The sequence below is a fragment of the Propithecus coquereli genome, unplaced genomic scaffold (assembly GCF_000956105.1).
Source record: "Propithecus coquereli isolate 6110/MARCELLA unplaced genomic scaffold, Pcoq_1.0 Scaffold168, whole genome shotgun sequence".
In the NCBI taxonomy this organism is placed as follows: Eukaryota; Metazoa; Chordata; class Mammalia; order Primates; family Indriidae; genus Propithecus; species Propithecus coquereli.
This window is the reverse complement of record NW_012141413.1, coordinates 2,746,331-2,756,018: the sequence shown is the minus strand read 5'-3', so window position 1 is coordinate 2,756,018 and position 9,688 is coordinate 2,746,331. Positions and strand designations below refer to the sequence as shown.

At 51.3% G+C, this 9,688-nt stretch overlaps 1 protein-coding gene across 1 annotated transcript in view; it reads right to left on the bottom strand.

Moving 5' to 3' along the window:
- The window catches only part of LOC105808114, a 47,062-nt gene that overhangs the window by 34,878 nt on the left and 2,496 nt on the right, over nucleotides 1-9,688 (bottom strand). Inside the window, exons 3-4 of the mRNA XM_012641676.1 lie at nucleotides 4,160-4,244; nucleotides 3,702-3,777 (exon numbers count right to left, since the gene is read on the bottom strand). Of these exons, the coding sequence (XP_012497130.1) occupies nucleotides 3,702-3,777; nucleotides 4,160-4,244 (161 nt within the window). The remainder of the gene's footprint in view (nucleotides 1-3,701; nucleotides 3,778-4,159; nucleotides 4,245-9,688) is intronic.

Genomic DNA, 9,688 nt, shown 5'->3' with positions numbered 1-9,688 from the left:
TCCCAGCTACTCGGGAGGCTGAGGCAGGAGGATCGCTTGAGCCCAGGAGTCTGAGGTTGCTGTGAGCTAGGCTGATGCCACGGCACTCCAGCCTAGGCAAGAGAGTGAGACTCTGTCTCAACAAGAGAAAAAAATATATATATTTACCTGATTTCTCCAGAATTGAGAAACTATTTGTGAGTATTCTTATCTTATAGCAATATAGTTATTTGCATAAGTTCAAAAAGAACCTGTTTTCTTTCGTAACAGGACACATGGGAGACCCTGGTTATTTTACCAAAGTTTAAATGGAATGTCATATTTTCAAATGTGACAGGACTGCTTTGAGGAATTGATATTGACTTTATAAAGCCAATAGACTTGGAAAAAGACCGTCCTGGTACCTCGTCTACGCGGTTCCTCCACAGGGTTTTTGACCTTGTAGTAAGTAAAGTATGTCGCTTTCCCACAGGCCCAAAAACCTTGAGATATTTGGGAGATCTCAGGAAAAGAGCAATTCCCCAGTGCACACAGGTATCACAGACACAGTCTGATGGGGAGTCCTTAGCTTGGCTTCCTACCCTTGAGAGTCTAATCTGAGATTTGTTACGAAAAGGCTCTAACAAAGCCAACTTTAAAAGAGCCTATATGGCCGACCGCTATCACTGTTACATTTTATGCAAATAATTTGTCTGAGTATAGTAAGACTAAAACTTATTTTGCAAATAAATTGGTCCTACTATGATTTATCTTTAGCAGAAATGGGGAACTGGAGGGAGAAAAAGTATGTTTCAAAAGAAAACTACATGCACCCTTATTAGATTGTAGCCCTGTTCATTGTTTTCAAGCTGTTATCATTTGCCTACAATTTGTACTGAATCCTGAATTCTTTCCTGGCTACAAGTCTCCAAACTAATGTTTCGGATTTTTTGTTCCATTTTTCTGACTCAGACTCAAGGAAATTGCTACCACCTTTTTCCTGGGGCCCTGCGAGCCAAAGCTCAGGTGCGAACAACCTTGTGGTGTGCAAACAGCAGATGAAAACAATCTGTCACACGGCCACTTCCTCTTTCCGCTTTAACTTGAGATGCTTTGCGTCTGACATCTAGACACCTCAAGTGACTGCCGTCCGCAGTCTGAGGAGACGGGTTAGCTTTTGTTCCCTCGGTCTGGGAACCCGTGTGCAACGCCATCTCCTGCAATGAGATGCAGCTGCTTACTTGGACGGGCTTATTCCCAGCAACCGGAGACTGGTTTAGTGGGATCCTTCGCCACCACGCCATTAACTTGATTTTTCTCTCCACAGCTTCCAGCTCAGCTTTCAGCGTGTAAAACTTCTAGGGAAGTTGAGGCAGGGGAATGCTGGGGCCCAGAAACTGATACCCCCGAAATATGGCGCTTTGACACGCTGAACTGAAAAAGCAGCTGCAAGGGGAGCTCTGTCTGGGCTTTCCTGCCCTCCCACCCGCCTCTCAACCCTGGGTCTGCCGAAGCAGAGGGTGAAGTTGTGCCTGAAGTTCCTTATCTGCCTAAAATCTGGACCTGCCAGGAAGAAAACGATCCGCTCTGGTTCCTTCCCTGAGTTTCCATTAACTGAACTCATCCTCCAGGGAGAAAGACTCAAGTCTGTCAACATTGCCAGGCAGACTCCGCCAGACACTTAGCTGCTCCCTGGGCCCGACAGACTTTGTCCCAGGTCGTTGTACATTCTTCAAGCCCATTGAATCCCCCTAAAAATCATCTACTACCCCTCTAAAATTGCCCGCATCTCTCCCCTTTCCCCTGTGAGGACGCGGGGCGGGCACGCTGGGATCCTGCTGCCTGGCCCGCTCAGCTGATGTTTCCAAAGCCCCAGAGGGCGAAGGCGAGGTTTTCCCTTGGCCCCGGCAGGGGCCACCGGTGCAGCCTACCTCAGTGGGTTCGGGGTGACATTAGTGCACTTGTTTGTACTTTAAATGTTGTATTTACTAATAGTTAATGTTATATTTAAATGTTCTATTTGACTAACATCCACACCGAGCAAGTGTTACCTTTTAAAATTAGAAAAACCAAAGTTGGAAGATTTTCTTGTTCTTTTCATTTTCTTTTTAATCAAAGCATGCTGGGGCAGACGCGACGTGGGAGCAAATGGAAAAAGGAAGGAAATCCGCGAAGCCCGTGTGTGGTCAACGGCGCAGCCGCGGAAGAGCCTCCCGCCCCCGCCCGCCCGGTGGACTCGCGCGCGCAAGCGCACCGACCCCGCGCGGCCCCGCGCTCCCTCGCACAGCCCGGCCGCGCCGACAGGGGACTCGCTCTGGGAAGAGTGTGTCGCTGTTCCTCTCCGCGAGGGGGAGCAGCAGACACGGCGCCATCCGGGGCACCGTGCAGCCGCGCGGCGCGGGAAGCGCTGGCGACCAGATGGGGGGGTGACCGTTCCATCGGTTCTTCCACCGACTGGACGGCGACCGGTTTGCCGTCTGCCCAACACGGGGCCGCGCAGCGCCCGGGCCCCAGGCCCTCACAGCCGCCCCGACGCGCCCCCCCCACCCCGTGCACCCTCGGATGTGCGGTGAGCCCGGGGACGGGACAGAGTCTCAGATCCCAGCGTGTGCCGCCCACCCTGGCAAGGAACAGACGAGGCGGTGGAAGATCTCGCCCCAAGCGCCCTGTCCCTGGCTCGGAAGAGCGGACACAAATCCCGTCCCTCCGTGACTCCAGCGAGGCGGTCATCGGCCCAGAGATGGCCACACGCGCGGCGCAGACGCCTGCGTGCCCAGAGCGCGGCGCCCGCGTCTCCCCGCCGTGCCTCCCGGCGCGCGCAGCGCAGGTGCGTTCCTGGAAGGCCCCGCGGCTCACTGCAGCCGGGCTACGTACGGTCCACCTGCCACACTGGCACTTTGCGGGCATCTTTCATTTCTGGAATCTCTCTTTTCCACAGTGCTCCTTTTGTGCCCTGCGGACCCCATCCCCCCTCCTCCGTCTCCACACTCAAATGTGCTCTCGCGCGCAGTCGCGCAAACTTCACTGTGACCCTGGTTTCCTGGGTGTGTCTTTGTGATGTCTGCCGACTGTGACGTCATTGGGTTTCCTTGCAGGTTTTGTGTTTTCATCTCTGAGCTCATCTTCAGTGGGATTTTCTCCTGTGCCCACCCGCACACCGCCGTGCTGTGCCTGCGTTTGTCTCTACCCCAGGGGCTGTTTGTCCCGTAGACCAGTCCTGTTCCTAGGTTCCGGCCGCCTGTGGCCTGTGGCCTTAGGCTTCCAGTCGCTCACGCTGATTCTTGTCCAGCCACAGCCCTGAGCAAGAAGCTGACTCGGCTACAGGGTCAGGTCTGCTGCCGGATGGAGGTTTTTATAATAATTCGAGTTCAAAGAAGGAGCAGCCCCCTCCTGGGTCCAGACTTCTCTCCGGCAGCCCTGGCCCAGGTCCCCCACATAAGTGGAGCTCCTGAGGTGTCCACAGGGTGGGGCCACGGGGTCCCGGTCCTCTCCGCAGAAGGGAGTTGGGACCAGAACAGCGTCACTGCCGGGACGTTGCCAAGCAAAGTCGGGCTCTGTGTGTTTTTGGTCTCGTGACTGAAAGGCTGAGCCGGCAGGGCCAAGAGCTGGCGCTGGGGACAGGGAAGGCCACGCCGTCCACGTGGGGCTGCAGCTCTCCAAGTTAATCCACACCCTGGAAAGATCGTGGAAGGATGTGGAAAGGGAGCAACAAAAATAGCTGTTGCAGATGGAGCCCAACTCACGGTCACACCTCTGGGACCAGGAGCCGTCCGAGAGCTGCATCTGCCGCCCAGGTTGCTGCCGGCCCAGCTCCACGCTCTGGGGGTGCAGACACAGGAAGGCCGGAGGGACAGCAGGACAAGGGACAGAAGTGACTGAGCAGCTGTTTCTGCCCTGTGCTCAGCCGCAGCCAGACTGGCGGCCTTGGCTCTCGAGCCTGACTGTTTAGCGCTGCATGGAATGCCATCTGTCCTGACGGGAGGCTTTGGGCACCCTCTCGGGTCCGTTTGTCTCCGCTGTGTTTCTGGCTCCCACTTCAGTCCCCGTGTCCGGTGTAACCCTCCCTTCTAGACTGCGAGTCCCCCTGGACCCCTGGACTTTTGCACCTGAGCCCAGAGCCTCCCTTGTCCTACCCTAGTCCCTGAGCTGCTAACATGGCAACACCCTGGTGGTGGAGGGGCAGGTGGGCACCTCCCCTCACCGCCTTCCTGAGTGGGCACCTGGGCTGGGAGCCCCGAGACCCCGTAGAGTCCCTCTTCCCAGCAGTGAGGACCCAGGCCAGGAACCTGGGAGTGGGGCCAAGAAGGGGCGGGGGGAGAGTTTTCTTCTCCAGCATGCAGAGCTGGGGCCAGGAAGCGCGTGCCCAGGGACTCCACCGCCCCACGTCCCAGGCTCCTTGCAGCTGGATGAAGCCATGCGAGTTTGCACCACCAAGAGCGGGCCCTGTGACTGGCCCCGCACCCTCCTGAAACATGGCCCCTCTCCCTCATTCCCCAGGCTGGGTATCGGTACACAGGACCAGGCCACATGCCAGAGCCTCCCTGGGCCCGGTTCCTGACCTGCCATGAGGAAACCCCCTCCTTCCAGCCCTTCCCCTGCCAACCCTGGACTTCGCGTGAGAAAGCAACTTCTACTGGGTAGAGCCGCTCAAACTTTGGAGTTTACCGGATATAGCAAGTAGCTTTACTTTCCATAATGCAAGATTTTGCTTAATCTGTTGACGCGATGGGAATTTAACTGAACTCTTCAGGCCGGGGAGTTTACCACTCCTTAGGTCTTCCTGAGAGCCCGGCAGCCTCTGCGTTTCAATAACGTGCGAACTCGGAAGGCTGCAGGGCCCACGCCACCACCTAGGAGTGCCAAGAGCAGGTGGGAGTCTTCAAACAATTCCCTGTAGTTTTCTTAAAGTCTGGTCTCTAAGGCTTTTTAACAAGGTTTAAGTCAGTGAAATCACACGGGACGAGGTTTTGAATCGCCAGGTGTGCTTTAAAGCATTTGCAGACCAAGGGCAAAGTCTTCGTAGACACTTCTGGACCCCAAGTTCTTGTGGAGAAAATGAGTCATCCACGGAGCTCTGACCCTGAATTAAGCATTAAAAGTGGTTATCTAGCCTTTGCGTTGCCCATTCACTTTTGAAACTAGTGGATATGGTGTCAAAAAAGGCATCAATTAAATGCTTTGCAGGCTTTTCCTGCCCTTAAACTTGGTATCTTTGGTGTAGGAGCTGCGTAAGGAACGGTTAATGTAAAAAAAATTAAATAAATAAATAAATAAAAGTGGTTATTGAGCAGGACACTCAACGGCATAGCAAAAGGTTGCTGAGGAGTCTTAGAAGCAGAAAAGATCTTTTGACCCTGTCCACAAAAAGAGTCAAGGTTTCACAGCCCTAGAGGTCCCCAAAATGCTCCAGATTAATGAGCAGTCAGAAGAGAGAACCGTCCACGGCCATCTTTTCAAGCCAGCCTTCCCACCCAGCCTTCTTCTCTCCAGCTCTTTACTAAAAAATCGACGTAGTAGGGTGTTCGTAGGGTGCCACCAAAAGGAAACCATTCTTGCTTGAGTTCTCTGGGGGAAGAAAAGCAGTCCAGACATAGAGGAGTGGAAAGATAGCAATTATACAAGTGAGGAAGGGTTTATGAATACCAGTAGTTAATCCAAAGGAAATTCGTTTCAGGCCTAATGAAAATCAGGAACTTTGGCTAACAGTGTCCAGCACAGCTGTGGTGCAAAATCAGCCCTTAATAAATGTGGAGTTCCCTGTGTCACCTTTCCATGTTACTTATTGTCATGAGACTTTCAGGGATGGGTGTGTGAGGGGAAGAGACACAGGTGATGGTTGGGCAGAAACCTGTGTTCCCCTAAAACTCAAGAGGATCATAGAAGTGGGAGCTGAGCTGGAAGAGCTCAGCTGATTAAACCCTCACTTCAGAGATGAAGAGACCAAGCACAAGGGAGCAGGCGCTGCCCCTAAGCTCCTGAGTTTGTCAGTTGCAGGTGGAGGAGGGCCTGGAGCATGGATCTCCTGAGGGCTCTATGCGAGCAGGACACAGTGAACAGGAAGCCACCACGGCCACCACGGACAGAGCCATCTTCGAAGCCAAGCTCCCCCCAGATGTTGAGGTCTCTTCCTTGGGTACACCCCTTAGTTCCTCCAGCCTCAGCTTCCCATCTGTAAAAACGGGCACGTTATTACCTCTGGTGCGGAGAAGCGGGGTGGGGGCTGACTGCCAGGCAGAGCACCTGGCACAGCGCCGCGGCACGGGGCTGTTACGAGGAAGAGGAGGAAATGTGGACAGGTGGTGGATGGACACAAACACAGCAAAGCTGGAGAAGCGGAGCGACCAACCGCCACTGCAAACTGTTTATACAGCTCCAACCAGTGTCCACACGCGTCTGTCCTGGCTTCCTGTGAACAGTTTCATCCGCTGCCCAAGTGAAACTCTTGAGCCACTCAAGGAAGAAGTATTGTTTTACCCTCATATCTCTGTATTTCCCCTCCTATTCAAATGGAAATGTCAAGCTCCAGGTCCTTATGCAAAGTAGGAAGGGAATCAAGCCAGTTCCGTCTTGGGCTCCGCGCCCTTTGACAGCTCCCATTATCAGCTGAGCAGTGATTCAGCATTCCTCTGGGCTGGGCTTTTCCACCCACCGCTGGGAGGTCCTTGAATCAGAAATTCAGCATCACTGACAGGTTCTTTGTGCACGGCCTGCTCTGCACTGTGGAAAGATAAAGAAGACGGAGACAATGTCCCCATTCTTCGACACACACACACTCAGCAAAACCATGACCACTAAAACATAAACACTGCGGCTCTGACTTCCTGTGGCCACATGGAGTCATGCCCTGCAGGCTTGGCCACAGGTTCCTACTCTACTATACCTGGGTCTCATTCCTCCTTCCCTGGGTTCCGCAAGCGTTTGCTGAGCCGGTGCTGTGCACGCGTGAAGGAATGCACGGGCCCTGCTGGCAGAGGGCTTTTGTGGTTGGATCCAGACTTACTGAAAATCTGATGGCTGCATGGGCAACTCTTTCACTTTTCCTTCACAATCACCCACATGTAAGTGGTTAATGTCCCCATTTTACAGCAGAGGAAAATGAGTCTTGGAGAGCTGTCACATGCCCAAGGCCAGCAAGAGCAGAGCTCATCTGGACCCAGGGCTCTACACTGGAAGCCTGGGCCTCCTCATCCTCCCACATTGACTCACCTTTGATGACTCCTTCCTTGGAAAAATGACAGGGAAACAAAAGGAGAGTGGACTCTAGAACTGAGGGGCTGGTGAGTGTAGAAATGTTTTATCACTGTTTTTAGTCCTAATGGACGTGGGGGGATGATGACAGGAATGCTTAGTGTCTGTCGGCAGCAGGTACTACGTGCCCACCGTAAACACTGCAAGCGTCTCACTGAATCCTCACTCTGATCAGGTAAGGCAGGTGTTACTGGCCCAATTTAATACCAGATTGAAGTTCATAAACTAATTAACCCAAGATCTCACAGCTAGGTTGGTGACAGAGCTGGGGTGCAAGGCCAAAGCTCATGCTCTGACTGATTACTGGAGAATACTGCCCCCTTCTATGGGGACAGTAGAGGCTGTGGGGAGGTCACCCTCACACTTCCAGGCTCTTGCCGTGGACTGGCATCTAGACCCGACCACATGGATGCACATACACGATATATATGAATAGCATCGGAGGGTACAAAACATGATTTTTAAAACACCAGCAGCCTCGGCTTGCAACCCAGTCACCACTGATAAGCAGAAAAAACCAAGAGAGGACCATAGCTACAGTCACCCTATTTTATTAGTGGTGATTTCTCTTTCTGGAAATGTGGTGGATTAAGATGGCCTAAAGTCCCTAGGATTGTTCAAACAGAACAACTTTTTTTATGCAAGACTGATCTTTAAACAGAAGGGCAGCAGTTCCCAGGGGCCAAGAACTAGAAAGGAACTGAAAACGGAGCCATAAGTGTCTGAGCCGATGCTGGGGCTGCCGCCTGAGAAGGGCACTTCCAGTCCCCCACTTTCTGTCCTGCTTTGGGCAGAAAACAAGACCTGGAAGCCTCTCGAGAAGGATATTGGAACTGAGAACATAGCCTAAAGTCAATAGTTAGTTCCAAGCCCCTCATGTGAGAGGATACACTAGAAAAAACTCACTCACTGGCACAGGCTGTTGAAAGGAAATTAGCCTGCTCTAGGCCCTGGGTGAAAAAAAAATATTCCCTGATAACTCACAATCCCAGGCCTGCTCTTCAGGCGGAGGCGGAGCTTGAATTGACATTACCCTAGTATCCCCCAGCCAGGATAGGACCATAAAATTGGTTGCAAAACTGGCCTAGAAGGACTTTCACAATGAAGCCACAAGAGATTCTCAGAGAGGAAACAAGCCCCACTAAACATGTGATCATAATCAAAAATGACAAAACATACAAGGAAACTACAGACAGTGAGTGGAATTCAGTAATCACAATCAGCAGCAAAATTAGAGCCTTCAGCATGTGAGACAGTAGTGTGGAGAGTGTTAAAGTATGTTAAATAAATTAAAATATAATAGAATGAATCAAATCTCTGAAAAGAACAAAGTGCTATTTAACAAAGAAAGGAGGGTAGATTTTAAAAAGTACCAAATAGATTTTTTAGAAATGAAACACCTATCGTCATTTTAATTAAAAGTTCAATAAACAGGTTAAATAGCAGAATAGACATAGCCAAAGAGAGATTTAGTAAAATTGAAATGTGTATCTGAGGAAACCACACTGAGAGAAAGGAGAAGAGCTACGCCAGAGAAGTTAGAGACGCGAAACCAGAATGAGGCGGTCCTTCACACTAACGCGTGTTTCAGAAGGAGGCAACAGGTGAGGGGCGTACTCACAGAGGTGTTGGCTGAAATTTTTCAGAAATCTTCAGATTCAAGATGTTTAAGTCCAAAACAATATAAATAAAAAGAAATCCAAGATTTTTAGTAGACCAAAAAGCGAAGAAAAGAGGAGGCACATCTCACATTGCAGTCGATCGTGTTGTTGCTCAGATGCATCTCTGTGGCCACTCGCTGAGGGTGAAGTCCCTTTGTGCCCCAGCAGTGGGACTGGAGAGGAGCAGGGGACTTGGGTAAGGGGAAGCTTCATGAGGACAGACGGGGATGGAAGCAGGGAGGGGGAAGGGGAGGGTAAGTAAGGCGAGACCTTCTGAGGGGAAAGGGTTAGGGAAGAGGAAAGGGGAGAGGGAGGCTTCATGAGCAGAGGGAAGGGCTTGCTTTGAAGGGAGACCGTAGGCCAGAGCAAAGTAGAAGGATTTATTTTTTTTTTAATTGTACGTCGCATCAGCATTTACCAATCTTTATTGCTGAGAAAATGGCTTTCCTCTTTGCCATACTTCCTGTACTCCTACTATGATGACAAAAGGTCTTTATTCCTACCTGTCTGCAAGGACAGGCTGCAAACACTGCCGCTGACAGCTTTAAAATGATTGCGCCACCTTCACTTTACACCACTATTTCACATTGAAGAAAGTATGTTTTTTTTCATTCAAGCTTTGTTATTATGAAAATTAACCAGTGCAGTTTCCCACAGAATGGGCAGATAGGCATAAACCGTTTGCCATCATTGTGCCTTACTCCTTGTGTGAGCTGTGAATACAGGGCAGTTTTCACATTCCAAATTATCCACAGTTACCCCCCAAAACACTTTTCATCTGTTTTGTGCCCCTAAATTAAAGCTTGCCAATCTTACTTTTT